The following is a 25,943-nucleotide window of genomic DNA, read 5'->3' as shown; positions in this document are numbered from 1 at the left end:
CAATTTCACCTGATGATTTGAATAGCTCTTTTTGTAAAGAATTAATAATTCCAGGATGATTGGGGTAATTGTGTAGGGTAGGCCTAGTGCATCTGCATAGAAACTAATAAACAAAATACAAATATAAATACAATTAAACACAAATACACAGGAAATAAAGCAGTGCTTTATGTTTTTCAGGTAAATTAACTGTATTAGGTATTAATACAGTTTATCTTTTGACAAAACGTGATTTTTCTCTTTCTCTTTTGTTGTTTGATTAACTTTGGTGACACAAACAGCTGCAGGTATATTGGGTGCTGTCCCTTTAAGATAAATGCACGTATCTAATACCGGTAATGACACGCATCCGTTTTATTTTGACTGCGTTTACGGGGAAACTCGTTGAGACGGACACTGGCTTATTTTTTCGTGCACATGTCTGTTCAAACACAAATAGATCAGAAAGAAAAGGGAATTCGGTGTTCACGAACTTCACGTGCTGTCTGCGACTGCGTGGCTCTGTGCGCCGACAGACCATCTACATTTGGAAGTTAAACATAATATATATAGCCTGATACAGCAAAGACAACGTCGGCAGTATTGACGGCAAAATAGGCTACAGAATATTTCGTTCTGTAGGCCCATTGATGGGCAATATTTGAAAATCGATAATTAGGCCTGATTTTTTAAATTACAATTATATGCATTTGTCAAAACCGAGAGACTTTCAAGCATCAAAATGTAATTTATCAATATGTATTTGCGCCTTCTATTTTGTCTGAAAACTTCCAACACTCTTGCGTGTTGCGTGAAAAATAGGCGTCGGTTGCGGTTCTATTTCTAGCACGCGGTTTTGGCGCGGCTCGAGAAGTGTGTGTGTCACGCAGGCATTGTGCTCTAACACAAGCTCTAACCAGTTAACATGAGAGCCGACATAAAAACGGACACTCCACGCCACGCAGAGAGAACTGTGATGCAGTGGCAGATCCAGAGTGAGACAGAAACACTAGTGGTTCACGCTTGCGCACATACTGCTGGTTTGGCACGCAGTGTTCTGATTCGCTTATTTCCTATTTACTTGTTGGTGGACGCAATCCAGAATTACTGTTGGTTAAATTATAATCAGACCCTCTCAACCCCTTCAATTAAGAAAGAATATGAACATAACCACGTGGATACGTCTGCACAAGCTCTGCAATTGAGCACTTAATTTAAGTCACGTTAATTTATATAATAAATTGCTTTGAAGCAAGAAGCTTTACAGTATAAAACATGAAAAAAGTGTCAGTGTCAGTGTCGCTTTCAGTTAGAATTACTTTAATTTGTACTATATAAGTGGCACTCCAGTGTGTTTGTGTTTTTACTTGTATTTGACCTCGATGGACTGAACCGAAAAAATGAACCGGACAAGGTTTCCATGTAAAAGAAGGTGGAGCCACCGAGCCACACCCACCTATTACGTAATCGCCATTAACCATTGGTAGTTTGAAGGCGTTTACCAGCCTAACGTTTTCTGAAAGTTCACTTTGGCAAGCTTTTTCTAACTAAACAAACTTCAGACTAAATTTGTTTTGCCCTGATTTTGTTCAAAACTATCACACCAGTTCATCTTCAATTTCACTTGAAGTATATCAGGGTATTAAGTCGACTTGAGGGGACATAATGATGAATGAGTGTCTAGAATATGGTAGAAAGTGGCAGTGAACTCAACCTCCTACAGCTCACCTTGTGTAAGGTCCCTCTCGGCTGATTGGAACTGTCTGAGAGAGCAGTATAGGTTGGCTCTGTTAAAGTAGGCATGTGCAGATTGCGGGTTAAGGTAGAGAGCCTCATTGAAATCCTGCAGGGATTCTGTGACCTTCCGCAACAGAGCGTGAGTGATGGCTCGGTTCAGGATGACAGACTCATCTGAGGGATCCAGCTCAAAAGCTCGGCTGTAGAACTCACATGCCTGTGTCCCAGAAAAAAACAAAAAAAACAGTCTCACTAAATATCTCAGTGGCTCTCGCCTAGAGAGTCTCAAGAGAATAGTGTGTCAGTAGTGAACTGCCTCGGGTTTTACCTGCTCAAACTGTCCGTTGTAAAAGAAGAGGTTGGCAGCGTTGAAGTAAGCGAGGGCATATCCCGGGTTGAGGCTGATGGCGGTCTGGTAGTCCTTCATGGCATTAGATTTATTCCCCATGAACTGCTGGATCAGACCTCGGTTTGTGAAGAGCTGTTCTGCGAGAGGGTTACACTAAGAAGATCAAAGAAAAGAGGAATTAAAGAAATAATTCACAAAAAAAATACAAATTAATTTTCATTGAATGAAAAAAAAATGGCCAAGACATTTTTGTAAAAAAAAATAAAAAAAAATAAAAAAATAAATATACAGTATTTTTGCAAAAGTCTTAGGCACGTTAGTATTTTCACCAAAATAAAGGTTTTAAGCCAGTTATTTATATCTTTATTTATATCACCATCATCGAGTCCATCTGTGAAAAAACTGAGACAGACTAAATCCAAAAGATCTGGGGTAACGTCTTCAAGAACCTTGAAGAAACCTTCCTGCAAAGCTACAGTACAGTGAGAAGTTTAGGCACTTTTGTAAAAAATTGTGTTAACTAAATCAAATCAATATTTGGTGTGATCACCCTTTGTGTCTGAAACAGCCTTTGTCCTCGGTACACTTGGACATAGTTTTTTGGGGAGCTTTGCAGGAAGGTTTCTTCAAGTGTCTTAAAGACGTTGCAGTTTTTCTGGATTTGGCTGTCTCAGTTTTTTCTGTTTCTTTATGTAATCCCAGATGGACTCGATGATAGGGAGATCAGATCTCCCTGTGGAGCACTGGCTGGAGTCAGGCTCCTTGTATATACAAAAATATCTCTGGATTATTACAATTAATGGCAAAAAGGAATATTTGGAAATGTAAACTGATATTTCCACTACAGCAAAAGATATAAATAACTGACTTGAAACCATTTATTTGGGGGGTGTAAATACGAATGTGTTTTTTTCAGGATTTTTTGATGAATAGAAACTTAAAATGAGCATTTACTTGACAGAAATAATTTGTAACATTATAAACATTATATACTGTATGTCTTTTCTGTCACTTTTTGCATCCTTGCTGAATATATATATATATTTAGTGCTGCACGATTAATCGTATCGCAATCGCAATGTCAAGCCTACGCGATTATATGAGCAAAATGCTGCGATTTTATATAAATAAACAAATTAGCGCTGTTAACGCAATTAACGCAGCATCTGTTAATTTTTGGCATCCTTTGGCTAGTGTTACATGATCCCGCTCTTATTCAAAGCAAATGCTTTTAAACCATTCATGCGCAATAAGACAAAAAAGAACGCGCTGTCAGTGAATGTCCTCCTGACACACACACACACACACACGACCCACAGATAGACGCGTGCCAGCATCGCACAGACAGCGCGCCAGTATCAAGTTCTCTTTCGCGGTAGAACGAACAACACACATGTATGCCAAAATGAATGCGCTGCCTGTGAATGTCTGACTGTGACACACAGAAAGACTCGCGCTAATATCGTGCGTGCGCACAAAACAGCATGCCAGAATACAGTTCTCTTTCGAGCTTGAACGAACAATAACACACACAATTATGCCAAAATGTCTTTTTGTTGAGTATCTTAATAACATAAGAGTAGTCTTATGATGAACGGTCTTAAAGGGACAGTACACAGTAGCCACTAATTTTATCTGTCGCTAAAGTTAATCAAAGAACAAAGGCAACAGAGAAAAACACTCACTGCTCTTGACTAAAGAACTTTTTTCTTTAGGCAGATTATCACTAATCTGTGTGTGCATTTATTTTCCTTGAGAACCAAGCAAGTTGACTCATGAAACCATTTGTTTATTATATCGCAATCGCAATATTGACCTCTATTATCACAATATGACATTTTCCCCAAATCGTGCAGCCCTAATATATATATATATATACTATAACAGAGCTAAAAAACAAACAAAAAACATACAGGATGAAATCATTCTCCAAAACAACCTTTATAGCACAGTTTATATCCTGTAGGGCTGCAAACATGTTGTCCATCTGTAGACTGGTGACAGCTCTGCCTTCATACGCAGCCCAGTTTTTAGGGTTTACCTCTACAGCCACAGTGAACTGATTCCAGGCTCTCTGGAAGAATCCCAAAACCTGCCGCAGAGGACAAGATATTGACATGGCTTAGTGGAAATCAATAGACTTGAGAGGCAACAGGCTGTCTGGAAGATACCTTTCTCTCAGGCGCACAGAGAAGAGACACAGATAATGAGGGCCAGGATGAATACCAATAGGAATCAGATATATCCTTGTTTATATCCTACTGTTAACCTAATCTTCTGTGGTTTGTCTCTGGGCATTAGTAATTCCACATTTATTGGAGAAAAGTTTGATTTTTAAATGAGAATTGAACAACTAAGTCAGAGACGGTGCATACAGATTAAAGATGCCAAACATGCCAGATGAGTCAAACAAAGGTCTTCTTTTGTGTAAGATTTAATAGAGGAGAAGCCATGCCTCGGGAGACTTGTAGAGATTAAGATTTCCAAGGTTACAGATAGGATTTATTAAGCATAGATGCTTAAGAAGATGTTTATAATATAAAATGGTTTGTTATTTAGATTTCAAGCTTTGAAGTAGACCATGGAATGATAGTGCAAAATATTTTAATAGTTCTGTAACTGATCAATTTTAAAATAACTAATGATGTTGTCAAAAATTTATTGTCAGTTATGATTACTTTCTTGTGATTCAGCATTCTTTTCATAATAGGCATATTTTTGACCCGGTGGTTGCCAGCTGAAATTATGTGTATTACAAGCCATAAGCCAACATTTTATAATAAAATTATTTATGAACAGGGTTCCCACACCTTGGTTAACTTAAAAAAATAGGTCCTTTCAAGGTCCAATATCCTCAAATTCGAGAATGTGTAGGATCTTAATGTGGGGACACATTTCCAGTGAGAGCAAGGTTACATCATGTTACCTTGTAAGATACACTGTTACAGTTTTGCGCACGTGAACGTATAGCAACGTACAACACAAACTCACGCGGGAAACACTTAACGTAACGCGTAAATGCCCATAACTTTCTCTACATTTCTCTACTATCTCAGTCGTGTCACAAAGACATCAATGAGGTTAAAAGGAGACTGCTTAAATCTCCTGCTTCTAAGATGTTTCTCCAGATTGGAAAAACAGTAATCTTGTATGTGTCTTCTCTCAAGATTCAGAAGAGACCACAACTGTTCTCAAATTTGCCAGGATATTAAAGTCTGCAGTCAAAATTCAGTGATCTCAGATTCTCCCAAGACCAAATTATAGAGCTATGCTATCCACATTCATTTTAGTTTTTTTTTATTTCTCCTAAGGAATTTTAGGTGAAGCATGAATAAAACTAGATACTTAAATGAAACAACTGGGAACTTCTCTAAGTCAGTTAAGCTCTGAAAGATCAACCTGTGAGAAATAAAAAGAAGCAAGGCAATTATTTTTACACTACCTGCAAGTTGTATGCCAGGCAAATGCGGGCACTCAAGCAGAGTGGATTGAGATGCAGGGCTGAGATGAAGTCCCTCTGGGCTTTTTTACTGCTGTTATTGTCCCCATAATCCATGAAAACTTTGCCTCTGCCCACATGAGAATCCTGCAAGAAGGGATCAAGTCTTATAGCTTCGCTGTAAGCATCCACAGCTTCTTGTAACTGGCCGAGCCTTGAAAACAGAGAAAGGAAGCAGATTAATGATGTGTCCTAATTCTGTTTGCACATGGATATTAGTTGTCTGTTTAATTATGAACTTTGCCTTGAACAGTCTGTAAAAACTGCCTCTCTAATAGCTTGAAAGGCTTCATACCTTTTCAAACAAGCTGTGCACCATTCCCGTAGTAAGCATTGAATTCACCCAGAAGTCACAGCTTAAAAGATAAAAAAATCCCACCCTGCAATTGCCGCTTTTCTGTATTGATCTTGTGAAGAGCCATTTATTAGAGAGTGCTCTTTTCAGTCAATGAAAATGTGCAAATGTCGACTCCTATGGATCTGAAACTTTTTTTTTTTTTAAAGAAATGACAGAATCTTTCAGAGAGCAATGTTTTGTCTTGTCAATGAGGTACTAAGTAAGATATTTTACATTTTATAGACCCTGAACAGAGATGAGATGTCCTGTCTGTTATAGGCTGTGAATCTGATAGAAGTAGGTCTAAATGCATTCTGGAAGCACAGCAACTTTTGAGTGTTGATAAATAAAAATAATAGATATGCTCTGAATTCAACATTTAAAAGCAGATCTGCACGATAACTGGAACAGAGACTGCATCCGGATGCAGCACATTTAACTAACTAAACAGAGGTTTAGTATATTACCTAGGTGCTGATGGTTCAGTTCAGGTGGTTAACTGAATCTTACGGATTCATAGCTTCATTCCCGTTTCAGTTTCATTCACTTTCTTTTTCCATTTTACCCATATATGCGTAATTTGTGTGTATGTGTTTGTTTAGACTAGTTATGTGTTTCTGATTTAGTTCAATAAAACTTATGTGCACATACACGTGAGTGTTGATTCTGTGGTCCCTGCTTGCAAAACAAAGTCCCTTTAACAATGCGATCACAGCTACAGGCTCTGTAGTACAATACCCAGTAAGAAGGGTTATTTTTCTGTGGCCACGAAAAAAAAAACCTCATTCTGAGTTGCTATACGATTAATAGTCAACTCAAGTCAAGTCAAGTCACCTTCATTTATATAGCGCCGTAGCATATTATACCGTAACAGACTGTTTAGGCTTTACAACAGCTCTAGGATAAAGTTATTGTCCAGCTAAAGTTAATTTTGATTGATTGATTCACTTCCGTTGCGAAGATCATTAGTTATTAACTTAGGAGCCGCTAACACAACACCGTTCTAACAGGAAATCCTTAACGCGCTAAGTGTACTAATACTAAGTGTTCGCTGGACGAACAAGTTAATTGACTGAATATTAATTCTGCTACATCAAGTTACGAACAAGTTAAGGTAACTGATCCAAATATTTATAATTATTATAACGAGTTGTAATTAATTCTTAATATTTCCCTTGAGCTAATGTGCTACAATATTCCAAGCTTCTTGTGTCAAAAGCAGCCATAATTTAGTTTTACATGACCATTTTTCACCCTCTTAGAATACGCATGTCATTTTTTCACGTTTTTTGTAACTTTACATAGACATCATTTTAAAATCTTTTATTTCAAAGATTAGATTTTCCACAATACGACGACATACAGATCGATGTTATATAAATCACCTCTTTACTGTGGCGCATTCAACATTTCACTATAAAGAGCAGAATGAAAACTAATCTAAATTCAATGAATTGTTAGTTGTCAGTGAAGAAAACCACATGAACTGCCATGATGGTGTCTCAGAGGGCTAAAGCCTTGATTTTTTTTGTATTTTAAACAATAGCAGTTTAACATGCTGTGGAGTAGATTTTATGATCTGACTGCTAAATGAAAATGGTTCTCAACTTAAGCTTGGGAAATTAGCACTGTGACTATGATCAATTACACTCAATAATAACAAAAAATTAATGTACCTGTGGTGAATGACTCCTAGTGCTTGGTGAATTATTACATCCTCTGGTTGGTTCTGTGCTGCTGCCTTAAAATCCTACAACAAAATTTTTACTAAAACAATTTTCACACACAAAAACGTAATACTACTAATAAGATTATTAAAACTAATGCTTCTATGATAATGTTATTATTCAATATAACACAAAATCATGATCCGCCCTACATTTCCTTTTTCATTTGAAAACATGTCTATTCATGGATATAAAAATGTGTTGCAAATGGTATTTCATGTATGCTTTGAAAAGAAATACAGAAATAAGAAAAACCTCACACATATGATTCACTGATTATGCTTTCGTAATCCTTGAGAAGAACAGATTATTGAGATTCAGCGGCCTGATGCAATTATTGCTTTTTCCTTTTTCTTTATAAAACTAGCCTACCTGAAGGGCACTGCTATAGTCATTCAGCTCCATATAGAGAACGCCACGATTTATCAACACTTTGAGCTCAAGCTCCATCTTACAGTCCAAAAGTAGCGTAATGCTGTAGTCTCTGAGGGCCTGGAAGATTAAAGAGAAATAATGTGGAGGAAGAAATCAAATATGCATTAAAATGCAAATGCAGAAGTGCAATTGTCATGAAAAGACATCCTGCATTTGTATACGTTTCTGTATATATGATCCCGCATACATTGCTGATTTGAAAAAGCAGATGAAAAGAAACGTCACCAGCTCATAATCCTGCAGTTCCTGAAAACATATGGCGCGGTTGTAGTAAGCAAATGAACTGGTGCTGTCCATATGGATCGCCATTGTCAGATCCTCCACTGCACTCTTGTATGCCTAAAACAAGAAGACAAATGCACCACATTTTTCTCAAATATCACAGAGAACATTAGCCTCAAGTGAGAGATAATTAAGCTCAGAACGGTGCTATTTTTACTAACTTTCAAATAGAATTTAAGAGCTCCTTTATACAAGTATGCTCTGACACACTTGGGCTGGATCCTGATAGCTTCATTACAGTCGAGTACAGCCTTTGCATATCGTCCTTCAGCCCCATAAAGGGCAGCTCGGCTTAGATGCACCTTGAAAAAGAAAAACATGTTTTAAATCTGAACACTGGAATATGATGATGCACAGAATAGTACAGACCAAGCATTGAGCTTCAATCAAGATGTACCTGATAGAGGTTGGGGTTGATTTGAAGGGCTCTGTTAAAGTCCTGAACACCTGTAAAGTCTCGTAGATGCACGCGGCACAGGCCTCTCTGATGGCGAGCCTCAGCATGGTCTGGGTTCATGCACAAAGTGCTGTTAAAAGCATCCAAAGCCTGGAGGAGGAGAGAGTCTTCACACTCCTAAATTAAAAAAAAAAGGTTTTTAACTATCACATCTTTAGAATGATAAAATGCTACTTCTCTGTTATTCTTTTTTGATGTGATACGTGCATAATAATACTCAGAAACGTGCATTAAGAAAGTGAATAGGGTAAATTGGGTTAATTGGTTTAATGTTGACTTTACTGTTGATTGTATTACCTGTAATGAAAGCATTTGTGTCATGTAGCATATGCCGATTAAATAAAAGACCTCCGCAGCCTCTTGTGCAATTTTGAGTTTAGTTGTATTGGTACCCATACGTGACAGGGCCTTTCTGAAACTCTCCACTGCTTCCTGTGTATGACAGAATATAAACCCTGGAAAACTTGCAGCATTGATAGATTAACAGACAAACAAAAAGATACTTTATCAGAGGTAATGGAAGTTATAGAACGCTGAAAGATAATACTGACTTTTTCATTTATATTTATGCATTCAGCAAATGCTTTTATACAAAGCGACTTACATTGCATTCATGGTATACATTTTATAATTTTATGCCTTCCAATGGAATCGAACCAATGACCTTGACATTGCCATCACAGGAATAAATTACAATTTACAACATGTTTAAATAGAAAACAACTATTTTAAAGGGGCTATATATAAGAATTATTTGCTTTTTTTATTGCCAATGTGTGAACAGCTTGTAATGGATTTTATAGGAACACGCCACCGTTTTTTGAAATAGGGGTTATTCACCGTCACACCCCTACATTTAGATAGACGGGCAAACGCATTTTTGTCTCAGTGCATACATTGTCTTAGTCTCGCTAGCTTAGCTTAGCATAATGAATGGAATCCTTTGTTGCCGGATAGCATGTTGTGAGTAAAAAAAACAACTAATTACTTCTTGTGGCCTGCGTATTCACAACAAGTACAAATAGCAATGCAGATTAAGACTGGGTGATTTCCTACGCAGATATTGACTTGGGACTATATTGGGGTGAAGCACAGGCAAAGCACTGCTACTTGGGAGAAGAAATATCACGCAACACCTGAAATCCGCTATCTCTGCACCCAAGATATCTGATTTCTCTGTGCCCAAGTAGCAGTGCTTTCACCTGTTCTTCACCCCAATGCATGCACTGAGACAAAAATGCGTTTGCCAAATGTAGGGGAGACGGTGAATAACCGTTATTTCAAAAAACGGTGGTGTGTTCCTTTAAATAATGAGACCTTCCCTGACCTCCTAGGTTGTCTATGAAAGCCGGTAGACTTTTATGTGAATGACTATTCCGGGAAAATCAAAAGGATGTGATAGTTATGCACGCTCCCGAGAACCTCTCTTCCATTCTATGACACCTGAAATGAAAGCTTAAATAATGTTTTTTTTTGTTTGACTTTTACTTAATTTTTATTTTGTCTATTTTTGGGTGCGGGGGGGGGGGGGGGGGGCAAACTTACATACATACCAAAATATTTTGTACTGTAATGTCAATGTGTCATACAAAGAAAAGGGATTATTTCAAACTAGTCTCACATAGTCAGATCTACAGTCACGTGAAAAAGAAAGGACACCCTTTAGAATTTTATGATTTAACGTATCAGAACATAATAAAAAATCATCTGGGTAGGGTTGCACCAGTTAGTTCTTTCTTAAATTGGAACGTCAAGTCCACACTAGAGGCTTAGTAACTACTAGCTAGTGTGTAACTAACTCTGTACTTTATTCCGTTGTACCATTTGTTCGTAAGGCAGAATGTTGCTAGTAGGTCGTAAGCTCTCCATAAAGTAATGCATAGTCACATAATATGACCTTTACCCTTGATGATCCAATAGCAGCCTTCAAATACGTAAGCAGAAGTTGTTTAAATGCTGGGAATTTCAGTAAATCATTCATTCTAACTTCTTTTGCATCACGTAACTAACGTAACATAAAAATACGTTCCATTAAATACGACACTTAATCATGAGTGTTACTATGTGTAAATAACATTCAGAAACTGTATTTATAATGGATAAATAAATAAGTAATGATACAAAAAAAAACATAAGAAATAACATTTATTGATTATGACTGATTTTATTTGACATGCACAACACGGACCGATGGGACAGATGCACAGCAGCGCTGTAGGACGGGTTCGTGTTGATGAGCTGCTAACAAAGTAATCTATTCACATAATTATTGACTATTTTTGATGGTATTATGATATGTTGATAATTTAACATGTTATGTGTGTTTGTGTTATGTACGCATCTACGGTGGAAACAAATGTCCTCTTGAGGACTAATAAAAAATCTATCTAATCTATCTAAAATCTATCTATCTAGTGTTCTCTCTCTTAAAATGTAAGCAAGTGTAAATGTCAGCATTATCATATATGTCGAAAGAATTTAAGTCTGTCAGGTAAAAGAAGAGCTTATTGATGCATTTCAATCTGTCTGCTATTTTAGTCCAACCATTACTCCTGATCGGAGGCTGCTGTAAATATTTAGTTTATACATAGAGTTACGCTTCCACTAAAATGAATGGTGCAACGCAAAAAATATTTAGTAATGCTTAAGTTTTATCTTAGTGACCATTTACGTCAAAAGTAGGCTAAATTGTAATTTACACACAGCTGGTGCAAACGGCCCCTGGTCTTTAGCATGTCTTAAAGTTAGGTAAATACTACCTCAGATGAACAACAAGTTACATATTACACCGTGTCATTATTTATTTAACAAAAATAAAGAAAAAATGGAAAAAAATGGTAAACAAACTAAATACACCCTATGATTCAATTGCTTTTAGCCACAATACGTTGAGGAAATCGTTTTTTTGTATGACCGTATCAGTCTCTCGCATCATTCTGGAGGAATTTTGGCTTGCTCTTCTTTACAAGATTGCTTCAATTCTTTCAGGTTTGTGGGCATCTGTTTATGCAGAGCTCTCTTATTCAGTCGGGTTCAGGTCTGGACTTTGACTGGGCCAGTGCAACACCTTGATTCTTTTCTTCTTCAGCGATTCTGTTGTAGATTTGCTGGTGTGCTTGGGATCATTGTCCTGTTGTATGTCCCAATTTCAGTCAAGCTTTAGATTTAGGAGATATGGCCTCACATTTGACTCTAGAATACTTTAGTATACAGAGGAGTTCATGGTCGACTCAATGACAGCAAGGTGCCCAGGTCCTGTGGCTGAAAAACAAGCCAAAAATCATCACACCTCCGCCTCCACGCGTCAGCGTGATGAACAGTTGATATGAGGAGTTTGTGCTGATATGCTGTGTTTAGTTTTCGCCTAACTTTGCATTGCATTGCATAGTCTGACCTTGGGGTGAATTTGCTGTGTCTTCCACTTGTGAATAATCTTTCTTCCTGGAGAATAATGGACTTCAAATTGTTTGGAAATGGCAGTATAACCCTTCTCAGATTGATGGCAGCAACAATTGCTTCTCTAAGATCATTGCTGATGTCTTTCCTCCTTGGCATTGTGTTAAAACACACCTGAATCCTCCAGACCAGAAAACTGCCAAAACTTTTGCTTTTATAGAGGTGATTACACTTGCTGATAATCAATTAATCAAAGACATTTGATTAGCAGCACCTGCATGCTACTTACCCTCTTAACTCCTACAGAAGCAGTAAGGGTGTACTTAGTTTTTCACACATGGCTTTTCCATTTTGGCCTAGTTTTTGTTAAATAAATAATGACATGGTGAAATATGTTATGTGTTGTTGTTCATCCTTCCATGGACCAGATGTTTTTTTATGATGACCTGATACATAAAAACACAGAATTCAAAATGGCATCCTGTCTTTTTCACCTGTATATAGTCTATAGTCTAAAATATACTTCATAATCAAACTATCATAACAGTGTATATTTAAAATAGTCATGATGCCAGTGAATTGCAGAGGTTGTGCAAACATAACCACATCACTATAATCACATGCTTTCACATGCTGCTGTTTTCTCACCGCTGTCATTTTTGTTGTGTTTATTTAGTTTTATAAAACATAGTTCTGGTCCTTGATTCTGATTGGTTGAGCCACGTTCGACGCCACTGTAAATGATTCTACAAACATAAACCTGTGTCCTCATTAAAATAAAAGTTTTTATGGACTAACCATTTTATAAAAGCAATAAACCCTGTGAAGCTGTGGTTTACTACTATGGGGCCTTTAGGCATGATAATGCCTCTCAGCTGTTCTAAATTCACTATAAACCACAGCCTTATTGCTTTAATTGAGAGAAAAGCGCACAGCACATATTCGTCTAAACATCACTCTCAGCAGCATAGACAGCGCCTGGATAGGATTAAAAGCATATTCGCTCCAAAGGCATTTTCAACTTCTTTTCACATTTAACCCTCAGACGGTCCTCGGTCATTTCTGACCGATAAATTTTCTGTTTTGAATTTCTAAAAATCACAGCTTCATCGGAATGTTATAAAACTTGGTGAGTTTTATGGCATTATGTGAATACAAAAAAAAATTGAGGTCATGATCCGAGCATGTTAAGTGGTCGTAAAAAAAATAGTGACGATTTTGGTCTTCGGTCAAAAATGACCGACCCATAGGAAATGAATGGGAAATTGACAAAAAAAAAAAATTTCTCCGAATTTTTGTGTGTACAATCTACAAATCGGCCTCAATCCTAAAAAAAAGTACACGCTGTAAAGGGGTGACACTCTACAACATCAAGAGTACAAAAAAGACACACCCACCCACACACACACACACTTTTATACACATAAACACCAATAAATTTTGATTACAAAAAAATCTATTTTGAATTTTCAACTTCTTTTCACATTTAACCCTCAGACGGTCCTCGGTCATTTCTGACCGATAAATTTTCTGTTTTGAATTTCTAAAAATCACAGCTTCATTGGAATGTTATAAAACTTGGTGAGTTTTATGGCATTATGTGAATACAAAAAAAAATTGAGGTCATGATCCGAGCATGTTAAGTGGTCGTAAAAAAAATAGTGACGATTTTGGTCTTCGGTCAAAAATGACCGACCCATAGGAAATGAATGGGAAATTGACAAAAAAAAAAAATTTCTCCGAATTTTTGTGTGTACAATCTACAAATCGGCCTCAATCCTAAAAAAAAGTACACGCTGTAAAGGGGTGACACTCTACAACATCAAGAGTACAAAAAAGACACACCCACCCACACACACACACACTTTTATACACATAAACACCAATAAATTTTGATTACAAAAAAATCTATTTTGAATTTTCAACTTCTTTTCACATTTAACCCTCAGACGGTCCTCGGTCATTTCTGACCGATAAATTTTCTGTTTTGAATTTCTAAAAATCACAGCTTCATTGGAATGTTACGAAACTTGGTGACTTGTATGGCATTAGGTATGTGCACACACAAAAAAATTGGGGTCATGATTCGAGCATGCTAAGTGGTCGGACAAAAAATAGTCACACTTGTGGTCTTCGGTCAAAAATGACCCCCATAGAAAATGAATGGAAAAAAAAAAAAGAAAAAAAATATTTTACAAAAAGTGTTATAATTGAATGAATTGCATTTTTTGTTACAAATTCTGTACAAAAAAAAAAGTAAATGTGTCAATAAACAGCTGGGGAATTCACATGCCTCTCCATAGAGAACTGTAGATGCCATCTAGTGGTTACACCATGGTTCTACGCTTTCTCTCCATACTCTCACCAGATGGTGCTAATCTGCTTCAAACATTTTTTTTGAAGGCCTAGACTCTATATTAAACTAAAATACTGCATAAATAAAAAATAAAAAAATACATATATTTATATTTTTTTTTAAATTAATTTCAATGGCAAAAATAGACCATAAATATTGCATAAATATTAATAAATTCAATAAAATGATCTCAAAATACAAAATTAAAAATAAATAAATATTATAGAACAAAAATAAATTGCATTGGTTTTACTGGGATGGAGGAAGTTTCATTTTTAGGCCTCCGGTCACTTCTGACCGGGAAGGCCCAGGATGTGACCCCGAAACGAAGACCGTCTGAGGGTTAAAGGTGAAATGCGCAATATTTCATGTTAAAAATACCCGTTTTTCTAACCCATACATGCTTAAACAATTGCCTGATGGGCTGAATGAGCCCTTCTCTGATCACTGCGATTGCCTCTATAATCCTGTACAGTAAAATAAATAAGAGGGATCCGGGACGGATTTTGAGACTGGGCGTGACGTCATGATCGTGCACACCTCTGGTTGCAGTTTCGCTTGTCGCCAGAGGGGGCATAGTTCTGCAAAAACTCAGAGACTTGTGCAATGCACCTTTAAGCAAAGAATGAAAAAGAACTTCGCCATGAGTATATCGGGCATTGAATGACGTTCACTCCTTTGGCTGCAGTTCACTTAATGGCCACCGGTGTTGCTAATAACAAGAGTTTCTGAATTATACATATAGCCCCTATAAATTGTAATGATATTTCACAATACAACTGTTTTATAGTATTTCTGATCAAATAAATACAGCCTTGTTGAGCATAAGAGATTTCTTTCAAAAACGAAAAAAAAAAAATGTAACTGCTGAAAAAAGTTTTATACAGTAGTGTATATAACTGCAAAAATAACTGTAATGCACATCCTCTAGTTTATCACTTTAGTGTACTTCTAAAACTTCTGGGAAAAGTATTACTAATAATCACTTGTGTGTGTTAGTGTCTTTGGGGAAGTTTGTTTGGTGTTTTGCTGGCTTTCTTCTGCCAGACAGAGCATGACTTAGACCAGCTTGGGCTTCGGACTCACCGTGAACCTGTGTTCCCTTATCAACGTCCTCCCGAGAAGAATGAGGTGTTGAGGAGAAGGGCATGCATCGACCGCTTCCTCGAGACAGACGATGGCATTGGCATCATTCCCCAGGAACAATTGGATGGCAGCTTGCTGGACCGGTGATAAACCCAGAGCTGTGACGGAAAGGAGAGGTTTACAGCTTGGTCTAGTTGTTGTAATGGCAACATAAACCACATTTCTCTGCTAGGTTTATTTCACCTTCAGTTGAGCCAAGTGGACTAACAAGATTTAATGATGCTCATTAAAGTGGTCATGACATGGATTTTTTTATTACTTTAATGTTCCTTCAGGTTTATATACACTGCCAGGCCACCAAAAAGTTGATGCACCTCGTGATGGAAATACATGTTGTGATGTTCTTTCCATAAAAATATGCATACATTTTTTTCATCTTCATCTTATAAGAGTTTAGGTAAACACTTTAGTTTAGGTCCAAGTCTCACTATTAACTAGTTGCTTATTAGATTGCATATAACGAGCATATTGACTGTTTATTAGTACTTATAAAGCACATATTAATGCCTTATTCTGCATGACCATATCCAGTAAGGCAAAAGTCTTACTTAATAATGAATATTTGTTACCCCAAACTAAAGTGTGACCGAAGTTTCTTCGCAAACTTTGCATTACACTGTGCCTCCCAAAAAAAAAAAAAAAATGCTCTGAACAAACATAATCCTCCGGCGTGATCTTGGACACCATTCAAATAAATCATCCACTTGTTTCCGACACTGGGATCCTTCTGTAAAGCAACTGAATGCCAGTGGGAGGGCCTATTGTGTGATGATGTCTAACTGATTGTTGATGTCTAGCAGTGGAGGCAGTCATATTGCAAATGGACTGCCAAGTTTCATAGACTAAATGTGCCTTCTCATTATATACAAAGCATGTATTTAACCAAGCTCCAAAATTGCCTCATTTGGATATTGAGGGATTTGTGACGTCACACAGCCAAACATGATGTTTTACTGATAAAAAGACTTCTTATACACTCACCTAAAGGATTATTAGGAACACCATACTAATACTGTGTTTGACCCCCTTTCGCCTTCAGAACTGCCTTAATTCTATGTGGCATTGATTCAACTGGGTGCTGAAAGCATTCTTTAGAAATGTTGGCCCATATTGATAGGATAGCATCTTGCAGTTGATGGAGATTTGTTGGATGCACATCCAGGGCACGAAGCTCCCGTTCCACCACATCCCAAAGATGCTCTATTGGGTTGAGATCTGGTGACTGTGGGGGCCATTTTAGTACAGTGAACTCATTGTCATGTTCAAGAAACCAATTTGAAATGATTTGAGCTTTGTGACATAGTGCATTATCCTGCTGGAAGTAGCCATCAGAGGATGGGTACATGGTGGTCATAAAGGGATGGACATGGTCAGAAACAATGCTCAGGATGGCCATGGCATTTAAACGATGCCCAATTGGCACTAAGGGGCCTAAAGTGTGCCAAGAAAACATCCCCCACACCATTACACCACCACCACCAGCTTGCACAGTGGTAACAAGGCATGATGGATCCATGTTCTCATTCTGTTTATGCCAAATTCTGACTCTACCATCTGAATGTCTCAACAGAAATCGAGACTCATCAGACCAGGCAACATTTTTCCAGTCTTCAACTGTCCAATTTTGGTGAGCTCGTGCAAATTGTAGGCTCTTTTTCCTATTTTTAGTGGAGATGAGTGGTACCCGGTGGGGTCTTCTGCTGTTGTAGCCCATCCGCCTCAAGGTTGTGGGTGTTGTGGCTTCACAAATGCTTTGCTGCATACCTCGGTTGTAACGAGTGGTTATTTTAGTCAAAGTTGCTCGTCTATTAGCTTGAATCAGTCGGCCCATTATCCTCTGACCTCTAGCATCAACAAGGCATTTTCGCCCACAGGACTGCCACATAATGGATGTTTTTCCCTTTTCACACCATTCTTTGTAAACCCTAGAAATGGTTGTGCGTGAAAATCCCAGTAACTCCCAGTGATTAGATAATTGCATTAATGAGAAATTGAACAGGTGTTCCTTATAATCCTTTAGGTGAGAGTATGTCAAAACATCCAGGCAAATTTGATTTCTCATGTCATGGCCCCTTTAAAAGATAGCAAGTGATAAGAGTTCAGATCTTTCAGGAACTAAAAGTATGCTTGCAATTTTCCTTAAAGTTATATTAACTTTATATGATCATTACCTGTTTTCATTTCTGCTGCATACCGTATGCAGAGGCTAGCCATGTCAATTTTTTTCATTTCATACAAGTACCTCCCTCTAAAATAAGAAACAAAGAATTCAAACAACTTTTTTCTATATCACCAATATTCACCAATTAAAAACTATTTTAATCTCCAAAGAACCATGCAACAAACTCAAAAGAAATAATAAAAGAATCAAGGACATGCAAAGTTGACCAAACAGTTGTATGTCCAAATAACCTCATGATGTGCAGATCATAAGCGTCTGGCTTCATGTGTATGGCTCGAGTCAAATCCTTCACCGCTCTACTCAGATTATTCACCTGTGAAAAATACAAGTTCACTAGTTTAATTTAGTAAATAAAAATCTACATTCAAATATTCATAATCCCAAATTAATATTATGCACTAGGAGTGCCACTTAAAAATAAGAATCAGCTATTGTACTATTAAATTGAAAATTAAAAATGAAGAAATCAGTTCATAACTGATGGGTTCATGTGGCTAAATGACCAAAGGAAAAGCAATGATAATTAAAAGCCAAATGCTTTTTAAAATGGCTTTTGAAAAATGATCTCACACACACACATATATTAAAAAATAAATAATAATATATATATATATATATATATATATATATATATATATATATATATATATATATATATATATATATATATATATATAAAAGAGAGAGAGAGAGAGAGAGAGAGAGAGAGAGAGAGAGAGAGAGAGAGAGAGAGAGAGAGAGAGAGAGAGGGATTTATATTTTTACAATATGTGTTTACATTTACTTAAATTAATTGTTCACCAGGTTAAATCATCAATGCAGTTGTTTAGAAACACCTCTGCTAAACAAGCCGCATGATTTGACGTATCACTCATATATATAGCACCAAACACACACCAAAGTTTTTAGGGCTATAACCACAACTATATACAAGAGTAACAGTGATGTTTTTTTAAATTGTAAAATTAATACATTAATAAAACATTCCTTCATCTTTTTTTATGTGGCACTCCAAATCATCCAACATCCCCTTACATTGTAATAGGCTCTGGCCCGGCATACGTAGGCTTTTACATGGGTGGGGTCTGCTTTCAAAGCATTACTGAACCTTTTGATGGCCTCATTATTTCGGTCCATCTTCAGCATGGAGATCAGTCCCAAACTGACATGAGCAACAGCTGCAGTTCTGCTGTGACTTTAGAGAGGTGCACACAGAGAGGAGAGATGATGACTCGATACAATTTCATTGATTTTAGCTTAACTCATAGCTGCTCAGAGACTGTTACTTTTTACAAAGAAAAAATCTTTTGAAAAGTGAGTTTCAAGCTTCAGTGAACTTATCCTCAACTATGGCCTGCCTTTGGTGCACTTGTTCAACAGAAGAAAGTGAAGATATTTTCTTCACAGAGTGGAGAAGGCCGGGACATCACCTGTCAAGTTTGATCACGACTTCAAAGTCAGCCATAGCCTGCCGCCAGTGCCGGAGCGCAGTGTAGACCAGACCGCGGTGTAGGAACGCGCTCAGGTTTTCTGCACTGTCATTGATGAGAACTATGACACACACACATATACAGATAAAACATGGCTAATGAGATGATCTGGCTTTTTTCTGACTTCTCAGCACAAAGTTCTGGCATATATATCTGAAGGCATATGGTCTCTGAGGATGTCAAATGTACCACTTTCATTATCTTTCAAAGTGTCTGCCAGTATTGTAGTACAGTGCTGCATGGCTCTATCCACAAAATAAAGCAATTTATGGATTGCTGCTTTGAGTACTTCTTTTAATAACTGCAATAAAATATAAAATAGTTATTGGGAGTTTTTCTTTGAGAATTATTACAAGCTTGATCAACACTGAATTTACATTTACTTAAAAATGGTCATTAATCCACATGGAATGGAATCCAAAGAGCTGCTAGTTTGTCAACATGAGGAACTTGCATCAAGCCTGACAATGGATGACTGGTTTGCTGTTTTATATTGCTTCATATACTGCAAAAGATTGTGTTGATATTGGCTTAAAGTACATTTTCTGCATGCTATGTGTCGCAAGAATAGGCTCAGTGCCGAAACTCTACTCACGCCTACGATCCTGTTACACTGCACGAGGTGCTTAGGTAGGCAGTGTGAAACACTTTACTGATGAAGCTGTTCAGTTTGCAGGAGACAACACAGACAAAATATTCCTGCAAGCTTCAGAGATCAATGCAGCAGATTACAGTTGCAAAATATATGGCTCTTATTTGTTCTCCTGGCTGAATAGTGATATCAACATCCTCATATGACTGATTCAACAGATGCAGCTGTCTGTGATGAGATTTTAAAACAATGTCCCCGTTGATTGTGTTTAATTGTGTGTAGAATGGCTTCATTTAAAGATTTAGATCAAAGACATATCACAGAAAACAGGATTTCCCTCCCCAGACTATTTATAAAATCTAAGCTAAAAACAAAAAATGGGTCATTCAGAAATCTGCATGTATATAACACTATGAACATCTGACTGCCCATACTTTATCAACTTTGTCTCAGTTGTTTCCCAAATGTTTTTGTTTTTTGTTTTTTTGACATACAGTATGAGTTATAATAGATAGCTATATAAAATAGATCTGGATTGCATAGTTCAGATAATTTAAGTGTGAAATGTTTATTATATTAAAGCCTTGACTTTTCAAAGCAAACTGCAGATCATGCCAAATCTGAGCACAGTTTGAGACATTTTGTTTTTTGCGGCTCTAGAAGTGACACATTTTTAATTACTGAGAAAAACTGAGAAGTAGACACAATCTCATTGCGGTTTAGAAGAAACAGAGATATTAAAGAGATCGTGCTCCTGACTTTTTCTTTCCTATGGGCTTCCTGAAAAAAAAAAAATCCATGAAAGACACCCAACGTTGATTAATAAATTAAATTAAATAAGATAAATTAAAATGAAGTGTTGAACAAACCATTTGTAATATTGCCTTTCCTACTGTGTTCTCAACATAAAGTGCCAGACCTTAACTCAAAAATGCCCATGGGCGACAGTTTCCATCAAGGCTCTCAAAATGTTGGTTAAGGTATCTTTATATAGAGAAACTGTGAAAGAACTGTGAACATTTTCATGTGGTATATCAAGCATGTGCATTACCAGATGTGCTGAGATCCCTTAAGGCCTTATCAGGCATTATCTTCCTCAGCAGACAGCCTCTGTGGTAAAACGCCAGCCAATCACTGGGATCCCAGTGCACAGCCAGAGAAAAGTCCTCGATAGACTTCTCAAACTGACCCAGCTTGGAATAGATCCTTCCTCTGTATGTTCTGCATTGAGTGAAAAAAATATAATTGGATTTCACATCAACATAGATGTAAGGTAATTATATTTAGTGGAAAACAAAGGGGTAATTCACCGCTGGCAAAAACGCGTCTGCTCCTAGGCTCGACCAGAGTCAAATATGACCTTGCTTGAGTAGGAAATACTTTGTAGCAAACTTTTAGTTACAAAGTTGTTGACTTGTATTGTTCCCAGTAAGTGTTTGGTTAATAACTGATCCAACTGTACATGCTGAAGTGCAATCTGTAGTTTTCACAAAAGCCACGGAGCTGTCAAAATGACGCAAAATTTTTGCTGACAAATAAATGGTAACTTCTCATTCCAGGTAACATGGAGAAAGAGTAAACATTGTTCTTTTACATATACTAACAACACTGTAACAACACAGTGGGGTGAAAATAGGTGAACTTCACTTAAGACATAACCGAAAGAATACTTGCTGACATGGGTATTTTGACATAATTTTATGTGTATGTGTTCATTCAAGCACAAGTAAACGTGAAAGAGGGATCAGTTCGGTGTTCAAGCTCTGTCTGAAACGCGCCTCTCTCTCTCTTTCTGCGTGTGAGATAACGGTGCATGAGTCCCGATTTTTGCCTCTTCTTCTGCGTTAAATGTGTTAAATTCCACGTTAAATCGTTTGAATGTGTAAATTGGCAAGACAAAACACGTTCAAATTAATATAAAGTTTCACTCTATGATGGTTAAACTTAGGAGTTAATCCGCGAATCACATGTGTGCCGAACCGTGGGGCCTGATCCGTACGGATCACGGATCAACTGCGATCTGTTGCACCCCTAATAATTAATGAACACACTTATCATCATGATTGCTATCTTACCAGAGATGGAGAAAAATCCTACTTGTCCCTGTCCTCAAAAATGTTGGTACTCAGAAGCGCTTCCCTACACATTTTCTGCTGCTTGTTTATTTTTTACCACACATGGGCACCAGTTATGTGCACCCCTGTATATAATCCTCATAATAATACTGACCTGGCTATAGCATTCCCAGGTTCTTGCTTTAGCAGTAAGGTGAAGTCTTCCAAGGCCACCATCCATTTGGAGCTGTTGAAGTGCTGTATTCCATGGGCCATCATTGCATCTGTCCTTGTTGAGTCGAGAGTGAAGGTCTGGTGGTCAAAAAGGGTTTATTTTAAAATCTTCCATGTTTCATGTATACTGCAATCATCGAGGCAATTATTATGCAGCTATTTAGAACAACGGTCTATAATCAACCATATCAGTGCTCATTTGTGAACTCAAACAAATCCTGGATTCATATTTAGAGTGCATGATGTGCCTGCCGACAGTAAAACTGACTAATTCTGTCCACCAAGCCTAAAACAAGACAAATATAGCCCTTAAAGTGTGCATACAATAATTCATAAAAACTTCTTACAGTACTTGAAACACAAATAATGAGCAGACTCCACTCAAATCCTTTTTGTGTGTTTTAAGTTTTTTCAAAACCATCTCCCACCTTCTCTCTGACCCCTAGAATTAAACAGACCATTAAGCAGCTTGTTTTTTAGTGCTGTGCTTTTAAGAAAAATCCCCTTCAAATTGCAGTTCTCTTGCCCAGGATGATTTTAGCTCTCCCATCTTTCAAAAACAGCTTTTTTGTGAAGCCTGTATCACTTTCTGACAGGTTCACAAAATAATTCATGCTGAAATGTGCTGCATAAGCTGTCAATATCCGACTGCAAAAAGGAAATGCAGGTGCTACACACAGCCAGGAGCAACTGTTCAACGGTTCAACAACTCTTAGCGGTATTCTTCGGATGCTTGAGAATAATATAAAAATACATTTTAATAATAATAATTATAATTATAATTATTATTATTTGATAATACATTTAATTTGTACAGCACCTTTCATACAGTGTATAAAATGTAGCTCAAAGTGCTTTACAGGTCAGAATATAAAAAAACAAATAAATAAATGAATTAATAAAATATAAAACATAAAAATCAAGAAAATGCAACAGTTTTCACTTCTGAAAGTTACAGTATTTTTTTGTAGATAAACTCTTTAATCTCAGAAGATCAAGGCAAATGTAACCTAAGTAAATTATCACAATTAATGTTCAAAGTCTTCCTGGCAGTAAATAATGTAAGTAATATTTGCATAGTTAGTTGTGATTGGTCTTTCATCATCACCTTGTAAACACTGGTATTTCCTTCTGCAAATTCAAATCTACAGTATTTATATTGTTTCATAGGGCTTACTTTGGCGTAGCTTTCCATGGCCAACAGTACTTCGCCCATCTTCTCATACATCTTTGCCCTTTTAAAGTATATCTCTGCATCATCTGGCTTGACTTTGATGGCTTGGGTGTAGCTGAATGTGGCCAGTGCAGTTTCCCCTCTTTGTTTGTAGATTTCTGCTTTAGACATGAAGGCGTCTGGAACACAATTGGCATTAGTCATGAGCTTCAACACTTTGTTCTGAAGAAAGTTTTGAGCACCAAAAAATATAATAATTTGCTTTTACATGGTCATTTTACATACTTTCTCTGACCTTTACCTTTGTAGGCTTTTGCTGCAGGGCTAGGCTGACAAATACTGAAGAACTTATATTATAATGCTTATTTATAGGCCACATTCACACAGCTGCAGAATACAGTTGGTAGTCCTGTATTTGAGTCCTTAATATGGTTGTGTTCACAGTCACACACAGTTCAGTTATTTATGGGAGTGTTAAAAGGCATTCTATAACCAAACTCACATGTGTACATTTTCAAAACTGCTTTTGAAAAAATTTGATGTATGAACTCGCAGCTTGATTAGACTCTTGTCGTGTCAAAAGTGATAATACTTTTCAGTTTCATAGATGTTGCCATCTTTGATACTGTTGCTGTGGTTACTGGTCAGAGGATACGGACTCGACTCCCGTACCTCATTCATACAGACAGCATCCGAGACACTACGGTACGTTGCTGTGTTAATGGGACTTTTCAAGACTCACACCTGTAAGCAAATGCAGTTGTAAATCTCAAAACCTGACAATGTGAACGTAGCCATATCATAATGTGGGCAGTCATATGTTAATGTGTTATCACAGATCATGTTAATCATGATCATGAAAAATTCTGAATCTGTGTTATTTTAATATTATTTATATTATTATAATTAATACAAACACTATAATTTTATAAATATTTTGAATTGGTTTTTATGATTTCTGTTTTATTTTTAGTTCAATATTTTGTCATTTTTTTTAGTTTGCCATTTTTTTTATATTATTATTTAGGTTTCATTTATTTTCATTTCATTTTTTTAGTTTTTATTTATTTCCATTTAGTAAGTTTAGTGCCATAATTTATTTCAGTTGTCTAGCCAGCATTTCTGATCTTCTTTAAATGACATTTTTCATCTAATATTTATATTTATATTTTAGCTTTATTTCAATTAACAAAAATATTTTAGTTTTATTTAACAATAATAACCCTGTTCTGAAGGAACTTACTTTGGTCTGTGCGAACAGGGGAGGAAGCTTAGCATTGCTAACGTTGGAATATGTCAATGTCTATATTTTGATACATGCCCTTTAACCTTACAGGTTCTCTTTTGCCCAATACAGAGGTCAGACAGCATTGGCAAGTATTGCATCAGAATCTAGTCTCTCCTGCTGTCTGGTAATGAAAGGGGACTCATGCGCACACCTGCATGCTTCTTGTTGTTTTTAACGATGACGTTTAGATCGTCCAGAGCTCTATCGGGGTCGTTTCTCAGCAGGTATATGCTGTGCCTGTGCCAGTAGGCGTCCAGTAAATGGGGCTCCAGGGAGATGGCCTTTAAAAACAGAAAAACAACAGATCGATCATTAGTACACGATAAACTAAGCAGAAAATCAGCTTGCATTAGCAGAATGTTCTGTTCTGGTTTGGATAATGATTTCTGAAATGAACCATTTAATAATGAACAGTATTAGTGATGCTTACCTTAGCATGCATTACTAATTAAAATAAATAAGGCTTACAGCATTGAGATCTTCAAGGGCCTGGTTAAGATAACCAAGTTTAATGTAAAGTGCTCCACGTCGACACCAGTCGAAGGCACCGTGGTTTCCACGTTCAGTCAAAGTTTGGGTCAGCTTGGCCACTTCATGCTCCAAATCAGCTTTAGTGAGACCATTGTCCAAAACCTCAGGCATATCAACTTTTTCCAGATTCTGGATCTTGTCCTTTGGAAGCTGGTTCTCCTCCAGACCAGCAGGGGGAGAGCTTACACTCTGGATATTTTCCAGAGGAGGAAAAACTTCGTCAAACCAGGCGTCCCATATGTCTCTGACCCACTCTCTGGGTGATGTAGTGTCAGGTATTCCACCACGATCTGTGGCAAAGCTCTCAAAATCTAGGAGCATGGGCAGACTGAGGCAGAGGAGGGGTGAAACTTGCCCTTTGGAAGTTTTGGACTCCCATGGCATCTGACACAGAGACTCGCTCCTTTTAGAGAATAAAAGAAAGATAAAGACATTATTAATGCAGATATCACAGCAGACTTACAAAAGTTCAAGAAAGATGATGTACAAAACTGTTCCTTCTAGAACATTTATGACATATAAGATCCAATGCATCATAAAATGCTGTGAGAGAATATTTTATGTAATTGGTTTACATGCAATTTCATGTTTTGGTCTTGATTTGGAATTAAAAATATGCTTTTATATCTAAAGTAAAACCTTGTTAGTGTCCGTGGTGGTTCTCTCAGTTTTTTCCAAACGTATGCCGTTTTGACAGA

The 25,943-nt window shown here is 37.1% G+C and overlaps 1 protein-coding gene across 1 annotated transcript in view; it reads right to left on the bottom strand.

Annotated features, from left to right (window-relative positions):
• The window catches only part of ttc6 (tetratricopeptide repeat domain 6), a 45,799-nt gene that overhangs the window by 3,635 nt on the left and 16,221 nt on the right, over positions 1–25,943 (bottom strand). Inside the window, exons 14-29 of the mRNA XM_081347833.1 lie at positions 25,183–25,648; positions 24,866–24,995; positions 23,430–23,605; positions 22,194–22,330; positions 21,016–21,185; positions 19,313–19,433; positions 18,957–19,077; positions 8,743–8,919; positions 8,507–8,647; positions 8,289–8,402; positions 8,001–8,120; positions 7,578–7,651; positions 5,508–5,718; positions 4,005–4,157; positions 2,045–2,218; positions 1,708–1,933 (exon numbers count right to left, since the gene is read on the bottom strand). Of these exons, the coding sequence (XP_081203959.1) occupies positions 1,708–1,933; positions 2,045–2,218; positions 4,005–4,157; positions 5,508–5,718; positions 7,578–7,651; positions 8,001–8,120; positions 8,289–8,402; positions 8,507–8,647; positions 8,743–8,919; positions 18,957–19,077; positions 19,313–19,433; positions 21,016–21,185; positions 22,194–22,330; positions 23,430–23,605; positions 24,866–24,995; positions 25,183–25,648 (2,711 nt within the window). The remainder of the gene's footprint in view (positions 1–1,707; positions 1,934–2,044; positions 2,219–4,004; positions 4,158–5,507; positions 5,719–7,577; positions 7,652–8,000; positions 8,121–8,288; positions 8,403–8,506; positions 8,648–8,742; positions 8,920–18,956; positions 19,078–19,312; positions 19,434–21,015; positions 21,186–22,193; positions 22,331–23,429; positions 23,606–24,865; positions 24,996–25,182; positions 25,649–25,943) is intronic.

The sequence above is a fragment of the Scardinius erythrophthalmus genome (genome assembly GCF_964197995.2).
Source record: "Scardinius erythrophthalmus genome assembly, chromosome: 19".
Taxonomy (NCBI): domain Eukaryota; kingdom Metazoa; phylum Chordata; class Actinopteri; order Cypriniformes; family Leuciscidae; genus Scardinius; species Scardinius erythrophthalmus.
The sequence above is the reverse complement of the archived record's forward strand: the minus strand, read 5'-3'. Positions and strand labels throughout refer to the sequence as shown.